The 21,521-nt window shown below is 38.3% G+C and overlaps 2 protein-coding genes and 1 pseudogene across 4 annotated transcripts; all 3 read left to right on the top strand.

The window, feature by feature from the left end:
* The first annotated feature begins 1,757 nt into the window (after positions 1–1,757).
* LOC131371111 (GTPase IMAP family member 8-like) lies at positions 1,758–8,674 on the top strand. 3 transcript variants are annotated; one of them, XM_058418880.1, is made up of 4 exons: positions 1,758–1,883; positions 2,866–2,931; positions 5,081–6,130; positions 6,634–8,674. In XM_058418880.1, exons 2-4 carry the CDS (start codon positions 2,929–2,931, stop codon positions 7,900–7,902), a joined length of 2,322 nt encoding a protein of 773 aa, XP_058274863.1. In that variant the 5' UTR covers positions 1,758–1,883; positions 2,866–2,928; the 3' UTR covers positions 7,903–8,674. The 3 variants fall into 3 exon arrangements, with proteins under 3 accessions (XP_058274863.1, XP_058274864.1, XP_058274865.1); XM_058418881.1 differs by having other exon boundaries at positions 2,866–3,004; XM_058418882.1 differs by lacking the exons at positions 1,758–1,883; positions 2,866–2,931 and adding an exon at positions 3,014–3,153.
* Positions 8,675–8,758: 84 nt separating this feature from the next.
* On the top strand, positions 8,759–13,152 carry LOC131371113 (GTPase IMAP family member 4-like; annotated as a pseudogene).
* A 933-nt stretch (positions 13,153–14,085) lies between these two features.
* LOC131371231 (GTPase IMAP family member 8-like) lies at positions 14,086–19,087 on the top strand. The gene is made up of 3 exons (XM_058419095.1): positions 14,086–14,244; positions 15,301–16,014; positions 16,910–19,087. Exons 2-3 carry the CDS (start codon positions 15,367–15,369, stop codon positions 18,218–18,220), a joined length of 1,959 nt encoding a protein of 652 aa, XP_058275078.1. The 5' UTR covers positions 14,086–14,244; positions 15,301–15,366; the 3' UTR covers positions 18,221–19,087.
* The last annotated feature ends 2,434 nt before the right edge of the window (positions 19,088–21,521 follow it).

The following is a 21,521-nucleotide window of genomic DNA, read 5'->3' as shown; positions in this document are numbered from 1 at the left end:
TCTGAGGCGCATAGTGCGAAGAGGTTGCCAACTTTCTGCAGAGTCAATCGCTACAGACCTCCAAACTTCATGTGACCTTCAGATTAGTTCAAGAACAGTGCGCAGAGAGCTTCATGGAATGGGTTTCCATGGCCGAGCAGCTGCATCCAAGCCATACATCACCAAGTGCAATGCAAAGCGTCGGATGCAGTGGTGTAAAGCACGCCGCCACTGGACTCTAGAGCAGTGGAGACGCGTTCTCTGGAGTGACGAATCGCGCTTCTCCATCTGGCAATCTGATGGACGAGTCTGGGTTTGGCGGTTGCCAGGAGAACGGTACTTGTCTCACTGCATTGTGCCAAGTGTAAAGTTTGGTGGAGGGGGGATTATGGTGTGGGGTTGTTTTTCAGGAGCTGGGCTTGGCCCCTTAGTTCCAGTGAAAGGAACTCTGAATGCTTCAGCATACCAAGATATTTTGGACAATTCCATGCTCCCAACTTTGTGGGAACAGTTTGGAGCTGGCCCCTTCCTCTTCCAACATGACTGTGCACCAGTGCACAAAGCAAGGTCCATAAAGACATGGATGACAGAGTCTGGTGTGGATGAACTTGACTGGCCTGCACAGAGTCCTGACCTCAACCCGATAGAACACCTTTGGGATGAATTAGAGCGGAGACTGAGAGCCAGGCCTTCTCGTCCAACATCAGTGCCTGACCTCACAAATGCGCTTCTGGAAGAATGGTCAAAAATTCCCATAAACACACTCCTAAACCTTGTGGACAGCCTTCCCAGAAGAGTTGAAGCTGTTATAGCTGCAAAGGGTGGACCGACGTCATATTGAACCCTATGGATTAGGAATGGGATGTCACTTAAGTTCATATGCGAGTCAAGACAGGTGAGTGAATACTTTTGGCAATATAGTGTATATGTGTATATATGTATATGTGTGTGTGTGTAATATAAGTATATATGTATATATATATATATATATATATATATATATATATAAAACAGGTCCAGTGTGGCACTTTGCAGCTTCAAACAGCCAGAAAAAAATATGGAAATACTGCTTGTGAGTTTAAGAAGATTATTGTGTAATAACAATAAAAAACGGCGTGTAATCATGATTAAAAAAATGACTTGTTTATTTATATAAGAAAGGAGTTAATCAAATGAAGAAAATAAACAAATGAATAAAAAACAATGAAGACATTTTTTGGGATAAGAAGAGGTGTACCTTGTGGGGATTTCCAAGTAGATTATTTTAGCACTAGATTTGGGTCACAAGGTTACATGACCTAGAAGCTATTGAAGAAATAGTTTTTTTTTAATTAAAAAATAAATTAATAAAATTAATTCACATGATACATAATTAATACTATCAATTAATTCAATTAATTCAATTTTTATTTATAAATAAACAAATGCTGTTTGCAATGCCGCATGCCATATGTATATTTAAGAAGAAATTAGAATAACTGGGGAACGTAGTCAGTTAAGTAACACGTACCACATTTCAGTCGTACAGAAATTTGTCGACGGTCCCTAAAATACCGCTTCCGAATGTCTGTCTAATGTCCGAATATCAAACTAACTTCACCACGGTTCTGATTAAGTCGTGATCACGAGAAAACAACTTTTGTTATCTCGAGATCACGAGAAAATTAAGTCGTGATCACGAGAAGACAAAAGCAAAAAAAAATAATATCACTTGGCCTCTCTGGGCTTCCGTAGAGTTGTACAAGCAAAACTCCAAATATGACCCCATTGGCTTTCCACAGAGCAGTACCGTTATTTCTTTAGCGGAGAAACGAAACTTAGTAGAAGAGTACAGTAAGGGGGACAGAGAGAGAGAGAGAGAGAGATTCAAAAAAAAGTTCGTGCTCTGAAGAAAGAAATAAAACGTGAGTAATTTATCCACTTTTCCACGTTTTTCACATTGTTAGGCAGCTCAGATGGAATGATGTTTGATGAACAAGTTAAAGGACCAACAGGGAGATATTCTAGCCATATGTCCATGGTCCTGTAGGAGCTAAAATGTCAGCATTGTTTTTAGATATGTAACCAACGAAAGGTCCAGTGATGAACTCGTAGTGTTACTCCTTTTCTACTTTAACTTTGTTAATAATAATAATAATAATAATAATAATAAGCAGAAGAAGAAGAAGAAGAAGAAATGCACATGTAAGAAATGTAAAAAGTCTCTCAGGTCTTGATGATTAAAGGAATGAAAAATATGTAAAGGAAGATGATGGCTTTGGTAAGGACGTTAACGTTACAGTAGACATATCACTCTCTCTTACAATGATACCACCAACAGCAGGAGGAACAACAACAAGAACAACAACAAAAGAAATGGTGGATCTGGTCTGCATATTTGGATTTGCACCCTGATGCAAATCTCCCATTTCATCCTGGCTTGGGGTCGGCACTGAGAGTTAACTCTTCAGTGGCTGGGTTACAAAAACAGATTTAAGAAGCTTTTCTCAAATTCATATAACAGGAATCAGAAATGACAAGCCAACATAACATCTATATGCTTCAGTGCATAATCGAATCAAATATTTTTTTTTACTGTCAGTGTAACGTGCAACAAAATTAAAAAATGCTAACCAGTCAGTGCATCATTTAGAGTGCTATAAAAAGCATAAAAAATAACTAAACATAAATATGTAGCTAATAATAAATAGTGTTCACATAAAATAAGATCAGAAAAACATAAATTCAGTCATCCATCAAATTGCACAATACTTGTTGTGCTAGCAGCATGTTATGTTTTAGTTCTATTGAGTGTGGTTATTGTTGTCGAATCAAAGCTGTTTCTGAATCTATTTGTCCTTGATTTTATTAATGTGTACCTAAGTTTTATTGTGTAATTTCAAATAGATGGTGTACAAGGTGTGAGGTTTTTCCAGAGTGCGAAGAGGACAGCCGAAGGTCTTCTGGGCCATGGTGATGACCCTCTGCAGTGTTTTCCTCTGATCTCCTGTGCAGCTGGTGTACCACACACATATACAGTACATTAGTAAGTTCTCTATAGAGCACCGATAAAAGGACACCAGCTAATGTTGTTCTTCCTGAGCACCCTCAGGAAGTGCAGTCTCTGTTGGACCTTTTCAGGAGCTCAAAGCGCCAGTTCAAGTCCTCCTTAATATAGACTCCCAGGAAGCGGAGGTCAGCCACCCTCTTCACACAGTACCCACTGATGATAACTGATGTGATATCCATTTTCCCTCATGTGATCAATACAGTCCATCTATCTATCTTTTCATGTGACAACACTGAAGAAATGGCACTCTGCTACAATCTAAAGTAGTGAGTGTACAGCCTGTATAACAGTGTAAATTTGCTGTCCCCTCAAAATAACTCAACACACGGCCATTAATGTCACAAAAGTGAGTACACCCCTAAGTGGAAATGTCCAAATTGGGCCCAAAAGTGTTAATATTTTGTGTGGCCACCATTATTTTCCAGCACTGTCTTAACCCACTTGGGCATGGAGTTCACCAGAGCTTTACAGGTTGCCACTGGAGTCCTCTTCCACTCCTCCATGATGACATCACAGAGCTGGTGGATGTTAGAGACCTTGCGCTCCCCCACCTTCTGTTTGAGGATGCCCCACAGATGCTCAATAGGGTTTAGGTCTGGAGACATGCTTGGTCAGTCCATCACCAAAGCAGTGGTCGTCTTGGAGGTGTATTTGGGGTCGTTATCATGTCGGAATACTGGCCTGCAGCCCAGTCTCCAAAAGGAGGGGATCATGCTCTGCTTCAGTATGTCACAGTACATGTTGGCATTCATGGTTCCCTCAATGAACTGTAGCTCCCCAGTGCTGGCAGCACTCATGCAGGCCCAGACCATGACACTCCCACCACCATGCTTGACTGTAGGCAAGACACACTTGTCTTTGTACTCCTCACCAGGTTGCTGCCACACACGCTTGACACCATCTGAACCAAATAAGTTTCTCTTGGTCTCATCGGACCACAGGACATGGTTCCGGTAATCCATGTCCTTAGTCTGCTTGCCTTCAGCAAACTGTATGTGGGCTTTCTTGTGCATTATCTTTAGTAGAGGCTTCCTTCTGGGATGACAGCCATGCAGACCAATTTGATGCAGTGTCCGGCGTACGGTCTGAGCACTGACAGACTGACCCCCCACCCCTTCAACCTGTGCAGCAATGCTGGCAGCACTCATACGTCTATTTCTCAAAGACGACCTCTGGATATGACTCTGAGCACGTGCACTCAACTTCTTTGGTCGACCATGGCGAGGCCTGTTCTGAGTGGAACCTGTCCTGTAAAACCACTGTATGTCTTGCCCACCATGCTGCAGCTCAGTTTCAGGGTCTTGGCATCTTCTTATAGCCTAGGCCATCTTTATGTAGAGCAATAAGTTCAAGTTCTTTTTTTTCAGATCCTCAGAGAGTTCTTTGCCATGAGGTGCCATGAACTTCCAGTGACCAGTATGAGAGAGTGTGAGAGCGATAACACCAAATTTAACACACCTGCTCCCCATTCACACCTGAGACCTTGTAACACTAACAAGTCACATGACACCGGGGAGGGGAAATGGCTAATTGGGCCCAATTTGGACATTTCCACTTTTGTTGCCAACGGTTTAGACATTAATGGCTGTGTGTTGAGTTATTTTGAGGGGACAGCAAATTTACACTGTTATACAGGCTGTACACTCACTACTTTACATTGTAGCAGAGTGTCATTTCTTCAGTGTTGTCACATGAAAAGATATAATAAAATATTTACAAAAATGTGAGGGGTGTACTCACTTTTGTGAGATACTGTATATAAACAAACCCTTAGCAGTGAATTTTTTTGTGTGTGTTTTTCTGGTATGTAAGTCATTTTGATTAAGTTTGCAGTTAGCTCATTTTATTGATATAATATAATATTATATATATTATATTACATTCACTGGTAATGGGGTACAGTTGTGTAACTAGTTAATTAGCACAGAAGTGTTATATTTAAATATGGATATTATTGGGCTTTATTCACTTATATTTGAATAATTTTGAAAAGTCAGTATGTAAATATTTCAGAATCAAACCTCACACTGTTTGCCTTTCTATCCACAACAGCATCCAGAGATGAGGCGTTCCCAGTTCAAGAACTCCAGTCCACACAGAGACGTCCAGTCCCCAGTGACACAGCTACGGTTGGTGCTGCTGGGCAGAACAGGTTCAGGTAAAAGTGCCACTGGAAACACCATCTTGGATAAAGAATGTTTTCCATCTGCACTGAGCATGAGCTCAGTGACAAAGCAATGCAAGAGGGAATGTGGAGTAGTTCAGGGGCGGAGCCTGGCAGTGATTGACACTCCTGGCTGGTTCGACACTTCCCTCCACCAAAATAAAATAACAGAGGAAGTGCTACGATGTCTGGCCATGTGTTCACCTGGACCACATGCGTTTCTGCTCATCATACCAATCGCTCGCTTCACAGAGGAGCAGCAGCAGACTGTAGACATGATTGAGAAGGTTTTCAAGGGGAACTTCAGTGACCACACGATCATCATATTTACCCGTGCAGACGAGCTGGAAGGAGAGACAATTGAGCAATTTATATCAGAACAGGACGAGAGAATCCAGGATCTAATTGCACAATTCGGTGGGCGGTTCCTGGATTTCAACAACAAGAACCCAGAGAATCGGCAGCAGGTGAAACAGCTCCTGAAGAAGCTGGATGAGTTGCTGGAACTTAACAAGTACCATCACTTCACCAACCGGGAAACAGAAGTTGTAGAGAAGGCAGTAACAATGTTGGAACAGAAAAAGCAAGAAAAACTGGATGAATCAATTAAGAAGGCCAAGCAGGAAGTACGACAGATAGCTGAACATCGCAAGGCTGACATCATAAAAGCCCTTGAGACAGAAAATCAAGATATAGAAAGAACCAAAAATCACATCCATGGTATAATCCTCAGTTTAACAGCAGAAATTAACAAAGAAAATGAAAACCTTTATGAAGCTCCACAGAGGCTGCAGGTGCTGCAGGGATCTCTAGAGAATGCAAAAATCCGCCTCAGAAACCTGGAGAAGGAGAAGGAATTAAGGATAAAGGAAAGTGAAGAAAAGAAAAAGGAAGTCGAAAAATGGATGAAGGAAGAAGAGCAAAGAAGAGAGCAAGAGGTAAGAGAAAAGACTTTAAATGAGGATGAAAAGAAATGGTATTATAATGAAAAATATGTTTATTCTGTAGATGTCTCAACTAGTTTTTTTAGACATTTAATCATTTATGTTTTTACATTTATGGCATTTGGCAAACACCCTTATCCAGGACCAACATATATTCAGCTTACCAATGTGGGGTTTAAACTCATAACCTTCTGATCAGTAGGCCAAAGCCACTGAGCTACTACTTCTCCATGACTTGACAATTAAACTTGGCAATTCAAAATTTCCCTCATGGGATCAATAAAGTCTATCTATCTATCTATCTATCTATCTATCTATCTATCTATCTATCTATCTATCTATCTATCTATCTATCTATCTATCTATCTATCTATCTATCTATCTATCTATCTATCTATCACTAGCTATCTAAACAGACCCTTAGAAGTGAATTCTTTTTAGTTTTTTCTGGAATGTTGGTTAAAACCTCACACTGTTTGCCTTTCTGTCCACAACAGCATCCAGAGATGAAGTGTTCCCAGTTCGAGAACAGTTCAAGAAGTCCACACAGAGACGTCCAGTCCCCAGTGACTCAGATGCAGTTGGTGCTGCTGGGCAGAACAGGTTCAGGTAAAAGTGCCACTGGAAACACCATCTTAAATCAAAAATGTTTCCCATCTAAACCATGTATGGGTTCCGTGACAAAGAAAATCCAGAAAGAGTGTGGAGTAGTTCAGGGGCGGAGCCTGGCAGTAATTGACACTCCTGGCTGGTTTGACACCGCTGGTGAGCAAAGCAAGATAACACAGGAAGTGCAAAGATGTCTGTCCATGTGTTCACCTGGACCACATGCGTTTCTGCTCATCATACCAATCGCTCGCTTCACAGAGGAGCAGCAGCAGACTGTAGACATGATTGAGAAGGTTTTCGAGGGGAACTTCAGTGATCACACGATCATCATATTTACCCGTGCAGATGAACTGGAAGGAGAGTCAATCGAGCAATTCATTTCAGAACAGGACCAGAGAATCCAGGATCTAATTGCACGATTCGGTGGGCGTTTCCTGGCTTTCAATAACAAGAACCCAGAGAATCGGGAGCAGGTGAATCATCTCCTGAAGAAGCTGGATGAGTTGCAAGAAAAACTAGATGACTCAATTAAGAAGGCCAAGCAGAAAATACGACAGATTGCTGAACGTCGCAAGGCTGACATCATAAAAGACCTTGAGACGGAAAATCAAGATATAGAAAGACGCAGGAGTCACATCCAGATTACAATCCTCAGTTTAACAGCAGAAATTAACAAAGAAAATGAAAACCTTTATGAAGCTCCACAGAGGCTGCAGGTGCTGCAGGGATCTCTAGAGAATGCAGAAATCAGCCTCAGAAACCTGGAGAAGGAGAAGGAGTTAAAGATAAAGGAAAGTGAAGAAAAGAAAAAGGAAGTAGAAAAATGGATGAAGGAAGAAGAGCAAAGAAGAGAGCAAGAGGAAAGAGAGAAGGCTTTAAATGAGGATGGAAAGGAATGGTATTATAATGAAAAATATATGACTATCCTGAAGTACCTCATAATTTTTTTGGGAGGTGCTGGAGTTGGAGTTGGATTTACGTTTCTACCTGCACTTTTTATGACTGCAGCACCTGTAGGAATAGCAGCAGAGTTAGCTGCACTACTCGGACCAGAGCTTGCAGCTGCCGTAATGGCAGCAGCTACAAAAGCGGCTCCTTTAATTGGTGTAGCATCAAAAGTAGCTCCAATGGTGACTAGCCTTTGTTCCATTCAGTGACAAAAGCCAAAACATAGGCAAAATAGACCAATAAAACAGTAACTCTCCATTAGCAAACTACTAATTTTACATATAATCATTATAATCCATCTGATATTATCCTTTCCATTTCCTACATAAGTCCATGTATTAATCCAATATAATCTAATTTACATCTGCTACAAAATGTGGAACGGTTCAGGGTGCAGGTGAACATTTATGTAAGACACGGCACTAAAACCATCATTTGGGAATGATTAAGGTAATAGTAAAGAATTGATAGTAAAGAATTTATTCTGTAGGTGATACATATTCAATCCGGTTCATGTGACATTGGGTAATGAGTGTAATCTAAAACGAGTTGAAGATCTCTGCTCTCTGTCTGATGGCATTATTTCATATCAGATGCTTGTAGTGTGTAGGAAAAAAATCAAAAGAACATTTTTATTGCAGTCATAATCTATTGTTTTATTCATTTTTTATAATATACTCACAGATACTAATCACAGTCAGTGTACTGCTTGTGTTCTTCAGCATTTAGTAAACAGCAGCTCTGTCTTTGGGCTTCTCTTTAATGCAGTAACTACAATAACATTTATTAGTAAAACAGGAAAAGCCATATAGTAACTAGATTTGAAATTCTAAATGCTTCTATTTCATTATTCTGTAACTGTGTACACTGCAGTAATCAGATACACAAGTATATTGTTATGTAACAACTTGTGGGGTTCATAGATATCACTGCTAATAATGTATCTTTTAAAATGAAATAAATTTGAGATGTTTCCCTCTGTGTCTTGTTTATGTTTGTTCACATACCTTTCTGATCATATCGAGTTTATATCCATATTAAATGTGAAGTATATTCATTAGTAGTAATGTTGTCATGGTGTTAAATATGTCTTTAGGTACCTAGCAGAAATATAATTGATTATATTATTGCAGACGATGTACATTGTGGCAGGGGTACATCACATTTCCTGTTTTAAGTCATAACACTAAAACACATGACCTTCATGATGCTGTAAGGATCAAAGCAGGGAGAAAATGGTTGCGTTGCTGTTGTGGGTGGTTTGCAGGAAAAAGACTTGTACAGCAACAACAGACACATGACACAACAGCTTTCCATTCAGCATCGTGTTCTTAGGTTTCTTTCAAGAAGGACAGTACCGAAGAACCATTTCACCACACACCGAGAAGTGGAAATGGCACATTGAGGTATGGATATGATGTTCTGAATTCTTCCTTTGGTCTCAGGAAAAATCATTTTAATAAACTGTAGTATGTAAACTCTGCTAACGTGTTGATTTGTACCACTCACTCTAGATTTTCTATTTTCACAACAGCTTCTGGCAGGAGAAACAGAGTACTTTGATCTGTTTTGGCAACTCCAGTGGTCAGTTAGTGAGTTTTGTTGGGAGAGATGTTAAAACGTTAATATTTAATAATTAATGGAATAAACCTAGTTCAATGCACCAAATCCCTCACTGAAAACCACATTCACTCTCAGTCATGCTTAGTTTAATTATTTTTACTAGTTTATTTTATTTCTTTTAGTAATTATTACAGTTTAGTAATTAGTGATAGGTAAAGTAAAGTATAATATAGTATAGTAATTAGTGAAGAAGTAATTATTGAAAAGTATTGAATAGTGTAGTATAGTAATTAGAGACGTTTTGTAAGTATTGTTGGTTTTATTATAGTATAGTATAGAATAATTTAGTAATTAGTAAATTTTGGTAATTATTGGTGACTTTAGTAAAGTATAGTATAGTGATTAGTAAAGGTTTGTAATAGGTTATAGGTTATAGGTATAGTATAGTATAGTATAGTATAGTATAGTATAGTATAGTATAGTATACTAATTAGTGAAGTTTGTTAATTATTGATAGGTATTGATAGGTATTGGTAGGTGTAAAGTGTCACTTTGATCTCGTCTGCTACCTGATTTGTTTGTAGAGATCTGTAATGACAAAATGTTTACCTAAGAACGTGACATTAGAAACTGGGGGAGAATAACCAGCGTGTTTTGTGTTTGGAATAAAAAGTTTGGTTTTGTGATTTTTACTATTAGCTAATCAGGAATATCATGAATTTATTTAGCTCTGTTAGTTTCCCAGATTCAAATAGAGTCCATGAAAAGTGCACACATGCATGTTCATTCACATAGGATACTAGGTTTGTTCTTTATAAGGTTAATAAATTTATTTTAAATGAGGTGCATTAGCTACACTTATTACCTTGGATGGAGTAGGTGTTCAGTGGAATAGAGGGTTTTGTTTCACTTCAGAAAAACAATAAAGGAATAATAACCTTGTTATAAAGTACAGCTGATAATCAAGAACAGTGTACTGGGTAAAGCCAGCTTTTCACTCAACTAGCATTGTGTATAGTCATTATTTTCCTCACCTAGCATTCATCATTGCTGCTGTGTGGTCTGCTAGTTATGAACTCTGTGTGCTTGACTTTGTCACCCTGTGTTTTTCCAGCTACTAGCTCGCCAGACAGGATTTTTTAGCAGGATGTTTCCGGGTTTGTTCTATTTATACTTATTAGGTTTCACAAGTATTTAGTGTGTGATTGTATCCTAGCTAGCTAGGCAGTCAGGGGAAGAAAGACATAACAGAAAATAACAGAAAATGTGTTTCTGTACCAGTCTATACCAAGCCCTAAATAAACCATGCACAAATGCATCATGACATCCTGCTTTTCTAAGAGGCAACACCTACACTTTCACCTACACTGAAAGCTCAGCAATAAAGAAAGATATGTTTTGTCATACTTTTTTATTTTTCTAACAGCATTCATGTAGTTATGAGTAAATTATCCACAGGAATCAATTTATGTTGTTATCTTTTAACAATATATGGCACATGATATATGAAACTTGACTGAAACTAAGCTTCTTATTAGAATAGATGAACTCAAATAAACTTAGAATCAACCTAAAATCCAGACAGTGGGCATTCTTTAGTTTTGTGGTCATTCAGTTTTCCTCTTGTAAATAAAATCTTTGTGAAAAACAGACTACACAAAAGTAAAAGGATGATTTCAAATATCTTAATAGAGAATCTTTCAGAATTCAGTATTTTTCTTTGTTGGTTGGTTTGTTCCGTTTTGTTTTTTATTGCTGTTTAATATATAATTGTTTTTTTCCACAGGGAAGACAAGAGTATATTTAGAGACAAAGAATTTCTTTGTTTTTGGAAACTTCAAACAGAAAGTTTGAAACTATCTGACACGCAACAATAAAATAAGACTTGTCCACCTTATACACTGACCACACCTGTACCATTCAACCTGCAATGAGCTCATGCAGTGTAGCCGACAAAATCCGATGCCATGTGAATGTGCCAACTCGGCTGCGGTTGGTGCTACTGGGCAGAACAGGTTCAGGTAAAAGTGCCACTGGAAACACCATCTTGAATCAAAAATGTTTCCTGTCTGGACCAAGTATGAGTTCAGTGACAAAGCAATGTAAGAAAGAGTATGGAGAAGTTCAGGGGCAGAGCCTGGCAGTGATTGACACTCCTGGCTGGTTTGACAACTCCCTCTAGCAAAATGATGTAACAGAAATTCTAAGATGTCTGGCCATGTGTTCACCTGGACCACATGCACTTCTGCTCATCATACCAATCACTCATTTCACTGAGGAGCAGCAACAGACTGTAGATATGATTAAGAAGGTTTTCAAGGGGAACTTCAGTGACCACACAATCATCATATTTACCCGTGCAGACGAGTTGGAAGGGGAGACAATTGAACAATTTATATCAAAACAGGACCAGAGAATCCAGGAGCTTATTGCACGATACAAAAGGCATTTCTTAGTCTTTAACAACAAGAACCCAAAGAACCGGGACCAGGTGAAACAGCTCCTGAAGAAGCTGGATGAGTTGCTGGAACAGAACGAGAACAGTCACTTCGCCAACAAGGACACAGAGGTTGTAGTAAAGACACTAGCAATGTTGGAACAGAAAAAGCAAGAAAAACTAGATGAATCAATTAAGAAGGCCAAGCAAGAAGTACGGCAGAGGGCTAAACATCGCTGAGCCAACATCATTAAAGACCTTGAGGAGGAGAAGCAAGAGACACAAAGACACAGGAAGCAGATCCAAGGAAATATCAATAAATTGACTGATGTGATAAAAACGAAAATAAAAAGCAGCTTGCGGATCCACTCAGACTGCAGCGTCTGTGCAGAATTCTGTGGAGAGAAAATACCAATCTGAATATTTTGGAGGAAGAGAAGCAGAGGTTCATAAAGGAAAGTGAAGACGAGATGCAGAAACTTGCAATATGGATCAAGGAAGAAGAGCAGAGAAGAGAGAAAGAGGAAATCGAAAAGGCTTTGAATGAGGAATGCTAGGTGAGGAAAAATATTTCACTATTCTGAAGTACATCATTGTTTTTCTGGCAGGCGCAGGGGTTGGATTTGTTTTGGCACCTGCATTATTAATAACCACTGAAGCGCCTGCAGGACTGGCAGCAGAGTTAACTGCACTGCTTGGACCAGAGCTTTCATTCTCCGTGAAAGCTGCGGTTGCGTTAGTAGCTTCTACAGGTCGCTTGCTGTTCCATTCAGTAACACAAATACATATCATATATCTCGATCATTAATCTGTCTGATCATACAGGTTTAACAGAATCTGTAATGTTTCCTTATGTAGTCCATGAGTGATGAATCTGTCTCACTGTTATTATTACCTTTTATTATAATTGTGTATGCTAAACTTGCTTGCATAAATCCGATTGTAGCCCTCACCATTTTTGTACAATACAATTCAGACTTTATGCTTTTCTTTGATACAGTAATTACAAAAATAGCAGAACGACTAAAACTACAATTCTGAAAACTTCTATGTTCATTTCCATTCAAATCAATTTTACTCGTGTTACACTTTTAACAGTGGGCACTGGAATGGTTTTTTTGGAATCAAAAACCTGGAATGGAACCCAACCTCATCATTTACATTTCTAGCAGTTGGCCTTATCCAGAGTGACTTACAAATTTTCTCATTTCATAGAACTGAGGGATAAGGGTCTTGTTCATGGGACAGCTTGGCAGGACCTGGAATTCAAGCTCACAACCTTATAACCAGTAGTCCAACACCTTACCCACTAAGCTATCACATCCACCATGACACCAGATTATGTGTAAATTATTTGTGTTCGTTAACTTTATATAACAATAAATTTGGGATTGTTTCATTTGTGCCTCATTTATTATTCTTTTGAATTATATTGTGTTTATATACCTACTAAAATATGATTTGCATTTATCAGTAGTAGGGTGTTAGGAAACAGACAATGGTCAAGAGACCATTGTCTATAGGTTATATGCTGATTAAAAGTACTTATTTGCATTCAGCCACACCCTTTCACTTAACAGAAAGTATACCCCATCAATACATTTTAGAGCTAAGTAGTCCCATGTATTCACTTTACAGTTATTTAGCTCTGCCCATTCACCTTACAGCATGTTAGCCCCACTCATTCAGGTTAACTTTACAGCAGAACAGTACCACATTTTCACTTTACAGCATATTAATGAGATTGACGATAAAGTTGCCCTCTCCAAAATGACATTCTGGCCTGCCATTTATTTCTTTGTCATCGTCGAAGTTGAAATGTCTCTCTTGCCATTACTGACTGCAGTTCAACTCTGCACCAAAGTAAAACAATCTTAACATTGAGAAATAACTGTCAGGTTTTGCTGTTAGCTCCTTATAACAAAACAGAATCGCAAAATGGGATAGAATCCCATTGGGCATGTGTGAGGCCACTGTAATGCCCCGTTATAAGAAAAGTGTTAAGTGTTTAAGTGAAAAATATTTATCTTTGGCATATTTTAAACACGATAAAGGTAAAACATTTTCAAATCTGGTTACTCCGAACAGTCATCCACTGAAAGACACTGCATCTACCTCAACGTTTCTAATCTAATCTGCTAATGGAAAAACAGCATGAGTGACAAAATTCAAAGAGTATTATATGTTTACAGTCGAAGGAAACTGTAAAATACAACCAATACAACCAAGTGGTGAGAAAGAAACTCCTTTGGCAGGTGTCCTGTACCAACTCTCTGCTTTTGGCCCCAGTGGCTTTCCACAGTACCGTTAGCTTTCGGTGAAACGAAACTTAGGAGGAGAGAGAGAGAGAGAGAGAGAGAGAGAGAGAGAGAGAGAGAGAGAGAGAGAGAGAGCAAGAGAGAAACAGAGACAGACAGAGCAAGAGAGAGAGACACAGATATTCCGTCGTCTGAGAACGGAACCAGTTAATGGCTTAACAGGGAGACTAGTAAAAAAGAAAAAGAAAAAAGAAAGGAATAACGTCATTTTTAATTTGTTTATTTGGTAAAAGGTAAGATAATTCATAATCGTCTACACTTGATATAATAATTATTATTATTATTGTTGTTGTTGTTGTTGTTTTTATTATTATTATTATTATTATTATTATTATTATTATTATTATTATTATAGCACAATAATGTAAGAAATCTTGATTTGGATCCAAAATGTAAAGTAAAAAAAAAAAACTTCAAATGCTTTTTAAGTTATTTATGCAAAGCTCCTCCAACTAAAATAGTCCTTAATGATTAAAGGAATCTCACATAAGATCAATTTTACATCAATTTACTTCTGATTTTATGACCATAGCATTTTTATTACATTTTCAGTTGGAAAGTTACATTAATGACTTATTATTACACTGCATAACATGAAGGATCAGCCATCGTCAGCTAGCTAGCAAATGTGTGTAGCTCAATCAGTTATTACTCAAAGCTCTCTACAGTTTAGCATTTTACGTACTAGTCAATAACACTGACGTTCCACTCTGAAATAGTGTGCCATCTTGTGTTGCACTTCAAGTAATAACTCTCTGTGACTGTGCTCTTTGCATGAAGCAGGTTAGTCTTCACAAGCAGTACAAGCAGACAAGAGGTCACTCTCTATTCAACCAAATTTAGGTTTTAAACCACACAGTGTGAGTAAATGTTACCATGTTGTTCACTCACATATACATTCAATGGTAATGGCACACTAGCCAGATATATGTACTAAGTTGTGTAACTTGTTAACTAGTACAGAAACAGGCAGGGGCCTTTCTGTGTGGAGTTTGCATGTTCTCCCCATGCCTACGTGGGTTTACTCCGATTTCCTCCCACAGTTCAAAAACATGTAAATTAGGTTGATTGGTAATTCTAAATTGCCAGAGTGTGTGGTTGTCTGTCTATATGTGGCCCTGTGATGGACTGGTGACCTGTCCAGGGTGTACCCCTGCCTTACGCTCCAGCAGACCCTAATTAGGAATAAAGCGAGTATAGAAAATGGATAGATATTAATAGGCTTTATGCATTTATGTTTGAATGATTTTGAAGATTCAGTATATAATCACTGGCTTTTTCTTTTTCAGACATTCAAAGCATTTCCGAAACAAACCTCACACCGTCTGCCTTTCTATCCAAAACCACATCCAGAGATGAGGCGTTCCCAGTTCAAGAACTCCAGTCTGGACAGATATGTCCAGTCCTCAGTGACTCAGCTACAGTTGGTGCTGCTGGGCAGAACAGGTTCAGGTAAAAGTGCCACTGGAAATACCATCTTGAATAAAGAATGTTTCCCATCTGCACTGAGCATGAGCTCAGAGACAAAAGAATGCCAGAAAGAGTGTGGAGTAGTTCATGGACGGGACCTGGCAGTGATTGATACTCCTGGCTGGTTTGACACCTCAGGCCAACAAAGTGAGATAACACAGGAAGTGCAAAGATGTCTGTCCATGTGTTCACCTGGACCACATTCGTTTCTGCTCATCATACCAATCGCTCGCTTCACAAAGGAGCAGCAGCAGACTATAGATATGATTGAGAAGGTTTTCAAGGGGAACTTCAGTGACCACACGATCATCATATTTACCCGTGCAGACGAGCTGGAAGGAGAGTCAATCGAGCAATTTATATCAAAACAGGACCAGAAAATCCAGGATCTTATTGCACGATACAAAAGGCATTTCTTAGCCTTCAACAACAAGAAACCAAAGAACCGGGACCAGGTGAAACAGCTCCTGAAGAAGCTGGATGAGTTGCTGGAACAGAACGAGAACAGTCACTTCACCAACAAGATAACAGAGGTTCAATCTGCTAGCTAATTTAGTTCATTCACACTCTTAAAACATAATGTTAACATCCCAGGCTTTCCATAAAGGTTCCACAGGTTTAACACAGTGTATTCGCTCTGATAAAATCCCACATAGAGTAATTGTGATTGGTTAGGTTGCTGTTCACTCAGACCAAATATCCAATACCTCGAAAAATATTATTCATCTAAAATTATAGTGTCCTTTTTTTCCTCAGTGACCTGTAAATGCCAGGCTCACTTTAGAGTATTTGCACCTTTTTCCTGTAGGAAAATAAAATTCAGCAGAGTTCATAGAAATGTGATTAAATGACATAGTGTGACCCCTCTGAATGGGGCAAGTGTTTACTGCTATTAATATACTATATACTATAATCTGTTAGACTTTGTAAAAACAACAACAACAAAAAACAAACAAAGAAACACAAAGAAACAAACAAATAAATAAATAAAGGGAATCTTTTTTGCACCAAATATATTTGGACAGTGTCTAAAAGGCTTCAAAATCATTCTCAGTTATATTCATGTAATATATATATATATATAACACTTAACCCCTGAGCTACCACAGCTCTGTAAGCTCAGGAACAACTAATGCTAACCTCTACCATTTAGTATGAAAAATGCTAACCAGCATTTTACATACTAAACAATAATGCTGTAGTTGCCACTTAAAGATGTGTGTGGTGATACTGGAATACTATACTTCATTATTACAGACAATTTACAGTTATTATAATTAGAGTACAGATCCATTAATCATAAAGTTTTAAAAGTGGTGTAACTAGCACAGAAGCAATATATTTAAATATGGATGTTAATAAGCTTCATGCACATTCAAATCATTTCAGAAACAAACCTCACACCATTTGCCTTTCTATCCACAACAGCATCCAGAGATGAGGCGTCCCCAGTTCAAGAACTCCAGTCCACACAGAGACGTCCCGCTGAGGTTGGTGCTGCTGGGCAAAACAGGTTCAGGTAAAAGTGCCACTGGAAACACCATCTTGGATAAAGAATATTTCCCATCTGCACCAAGTATGAGCTCAGTGACAAAAAAATGCCAGAAGGAATGGGGAGTAGTTCAGGGGCGGAGCCTGTCAGTGATTGATACTCCTGGCTGGTTTGACACCTCCCTTGAGCTAAATGATATAACAGAGGAAGTGCTAAGATGTCTGGCCATGTGTTCACCTGGACCACATGCGTTTCTGCTCATCATACCAATCGCTCGCTTCACAGAGGAGCAGCAGCAGACTGTAGATATGATTGAGAAGGTTTTCAAGGGGAACTTCAGTGACCACACGATCATCATATTTACCCGTGCAGATGAGCTGGAAAGAGAGACAATTGAGCAATTTATATCAAAACAGGTCCAGGGAATCCAGGATCTAATTGCACGATTTGGTGGGCGTTTCCTGGCTTTCAACAACAAGAACCCAAAGAACCAGGACCAGGTGAATCAGCTCCTGAAGAAGCTGGATGAGTTGCTGGAAGAGAACGAGTACCGTCACTTCACCAACCGGGAAACAGAAGTTGTAGACAAGGTACAAGATATGTTGGAACAGAAAAAGCAAGAGAAACTGGATGAATCAATTCAGAAGGCAAAGGAAGAAGTACGGCAGATTGCTGAACGTCGGAGAGCCAGCATCATTAAAGACCTTGAGGAGAATAAGAAAGAGATACAAAGACGCAGGAAGCAGATCCAGAGAAATATCAACGAATTAACAGTTGAGATAAGAAACGAAAATCAAAAGTTGCATAGAGATCCCGCCAGACTACATAACCTGCACATTCGTCTGCAGAGAGAAAAGAACAGTCTAATTAATTTACAGGAAGAGCAGGTGATGATGATAAAGAAAAGTGAAGAAGAAAAGCAGAGGCTTGAAATATGGGTCAAGGATGAAGAGCAGAGGAGGGACCAAGAGGAGAGGGAAAAGGCTTCAAATGAGATTCAAAATAATTTATTAGACAATGACAATTATTTAAAAATTCTGATGTCCCTTGTAATATTTTATGGAGGGGCTCAATTGGGAATTCCGTATTCACGTGCACTTTTGGCTAGTTTATTAGCCTCAAGCTTTGCAACCGATTTGATTCCAATGCTTGGATCAGAGCGTTCAAGGGCTGTGACAGCAGCTGTTGCAAATGCAGCTCGCGATGGAGCAGATCGCTTGGTAAACAACCTTTGCTCTATTCAGTAACTCAAAAAATATCACATATTTTAATCATGTATCACTCTGATCATACAGCAAAATCTGTACTGTTTCCATATGTAGTCTGTGAGCGCCAAAACGGTTTCAGTGTTGTTATTACGGTAATAATCTCTTTTATTATTACTGCATATGCTAATCTTGCTTGCACAACAGGGTGAAAAGCTAACAGGAGCTTATGGTAAAAAAAAAAAATGCCACTGGAAGTTAGCAAAATGCGCCAGATAAACTATTAAAGCCCCTGAAATTCTTTTATTAGGAACATTTAGTAATTTGTATATCCTAAATGACACAAGTGTTGTTAGGTCAAGTGTTGTATAGTGCTTTGAACAGTAGACATTGTCATAAAGCAGCTTGACAGAAATAATAAATTCTGGATACAGATTTTATATTCAAAATGTATTCCAGAGGGCATAATGGACATTGACAAAGGACAGAAATCTTTCTATTACGACATGAAACCTAGAATCTTCCTCTGGGTAACGCCGGATTGTGTTACTGAGCTCCACGTGGAAACTTTCCAAAATGGCGTAGTATCTTTTTTTTTTTTTACCCCCGTCTCTGTCGCCCCCTTGTGGCTGTTAGCAGTTCAATTCTTATTCTAATCCAATCTTTCATCGTATTATGAGTAATGTGGTTTAATATAATTCTTTGTAACTTTATATTATCGTTTGCTTTGGGCTATGTAAAGAGCCATATTATCTTGCTAGCATGCTAACAAAGAAGTTACATAATACTCTATACCCAGTGACCACATAATCTGATGTTAAAAACTAATTCGAATGTTAGCATGTTATATCAGTAAATGTACCCCCTCCATGAATGACATTAAATGTGTTTATGTTAAAAAAAAATATTTGTGATGTGTTTAATGATTCTGGTGCAGTTATTCTGATTTTGAGGAGTTAGCAAGTGTGACAGGGTGACATTGCTAGTTCGGAAACTGATGTGCTGATGGATAACAGTCAGCTTTCTCTGTTAGCTCCTAAAAACAAAAGAGCAGGATCTTTTTTTGCATTCATTATTTTCTACACAACGTTTAATCCCAATAATAAGAAATCCAGCATCGAAATAGTGGACTCCAAGTACTGCTTTTGGAAGGAAAACCCACTTGTGACCCAAGCTCAGAATTGAACCATGAACGCTTGAGCTCTGAGGCACCAACTGGTGAAGATACACTGCTACGGCACTGTGTCTTCTACGTTTTTTCAGGTTATTGTGCCATGATTGACACAGTCATATTTTTGGCTAATGTTTGATTTTGATTTTGAACTATTTTTAAAACATGTAAGCCAAAACCCATTTACTGATAATAAAAAGCACCGGCTATTATGGAAAATATATTAATAAGTCATGAATCTGCTCTGTGATTGATTAGCCTCTTTCTGTCATCTCGTTACAATACCGAATGATCAGCAACCTGTCTTGAGCTTTACAAGGGTATGGCGTGTAGGACTGTAACTGGAGCTCCAGCTTGCCATTCCCGAGGGTTTACAGTTGTTAAATATAACCCAGATCAGCCAGCTAAGCAAAAGGAGCCACCACAGGAGCTGAGATAAGCCTGGCATTAGCCAGTGCTAGCTCCTGCACTCAGGGCTGCTCAATTAATTACTTATAGCATGTTATTTGGAGAAGCTTTTGCTGATAATAGAAAAATTAGCCTATAAGACTAAGGAGGAATAGCCTGTAGAGGAATATTGAAGGGTAATGTAACATGTAGAGGAAGTGGAAATCGAGATTTAAAGTACAGAAAGTAAAAAATTTGCACAAACTAAATGCAACATTTCAAAAAGTGCAACAGGAAGTGGGACCTGTTAAGCAAGTGGGAATGGGTTGTAAAAGAAAATGTAAACATGTAGATGATGTGTAAAGAGGAACGGGACATCAGGTAAATGAAAATGGAATGATATAGAGTGTAAAATGCAGTGTAAATATAAAAAGGGAGTGTAATATATAGAGGAGGTGTAGAGCAAATGTTGAGTAAATAAAGGAGACTGTAAAAGGGTGTAAAAATGTCCCTTAAATATAAGAAAGAGTAACATATAGAGAAAGTGTAAAGCAGTAAGTTGTATAAAAGTGTACGCTTATGCAAAAATTAAACTGTAATATTTGGAGGAAGTGTGAATGAAAGTGTAAAATGTAGAGGAAATGTAAAGAGGAAAACAGTACAAGGCAGCAGAAAGGGTGATATGCAGAGAAAGTATAAAGTGGGAGTATCAAATGTACAATAAATAAAAAAGGGGTGTAAGATGTTGGAAAAAGTGTAAATATGAGCATAAATAATAAGAGAGTGTACCACAGAGGAAGTGTAAATGTAGTGGGGAGCCAGTATAAAGATAAAAGTGAAAATGTAGGATAGTGTAAATGTAGTTTAAATATAAAAGGAAGTGGAATGTAAAGGAAATGTGAAAAATACAGTAGGTGTAAATATAAAGGAGGTGTAACAGAGGAAGTGTAAATATAGTGTAAATACAAATAGGAGTTTAACATATCTTAGATGAGTTGTAAACGTAGTGTAAAATTAAAGGGAGGTGTAAACGTAAAGGGAGTGTAAAGAGGAAACTAATATATAGTAGGTGTAGATATAAAGGAGGTGTAACAGAGGAAGTGCAAATGGAAGTGTAAATATAAATAGGAGTTTAACCTAAATTGTAAACAGGAGTCTAAATGCAGTGTAATTTTAAAGGGAAGTGTAAACGTAAAGGAAGCGCAAAGAGGAAACTAAATTATAGTAGGTGTAAATGGGAGTGTCAGATGTGGTGTAAATATAAATAGGAGTTTAACATAATTTAGTAACTTTTATGAATTGTAAACGGGAGTGTAAACGCAGTGTAAAGTCAAAGGGAAGTGTAAACGTAAAGGAAGTCTATAGAGGAAACTAATGTATAGTAGGTGTAAATATAAAGGAGGTGTAACAGAGGAAGTGCAAATGGAAGTGTAAATATAAATAGGAGTTTAACATAACTTAGTAACTTAGATGAATTGTAAACGTAGTGTAAAATTAAAGGGAAGTGTAAACATGAAGGAAGTGCAAAGAGCAAACTAATGTATAGTAGGGTGTAAATGGGAGTGTCAGATGTGGTGTAAATATAAATAGGAGTTTAACATAACTTAATAACTTAGATGAATTGCAAACGGGAGTGTAAACGTAGTGTAAAGTTAAAGGGAAGTGTAAACGTAAAGGAAGTGTAAAGACGAAACTAATGCATAGAAGTGTAGATATAAAGGAGGTGTAACAGAGGAAGTGCAAATGGAAGTGTAAATATAAATAGGAGTTTAACATAACTTAGAT

This window comes from Hemibagrus wyckioides, linkage group LG20, assembly GCF_019097595.1.
Source record: "Hemibagrus wyckioides isolate EC202008001 linkage group LG20, SWU_Hwy_1.0, whole genome shotgun sequence".
Lineage (NCBI taxonomy): Eukaryota > Metazoa > Chordata > Actinopteri > Siluriformes > Bagridae > Hemibagrus > Hemibagrus wyckioides.
Note: the sequence above shows the minus strand (reverse complement) of the source record. Positions and strands in the feature narration are given on the sequence as shown.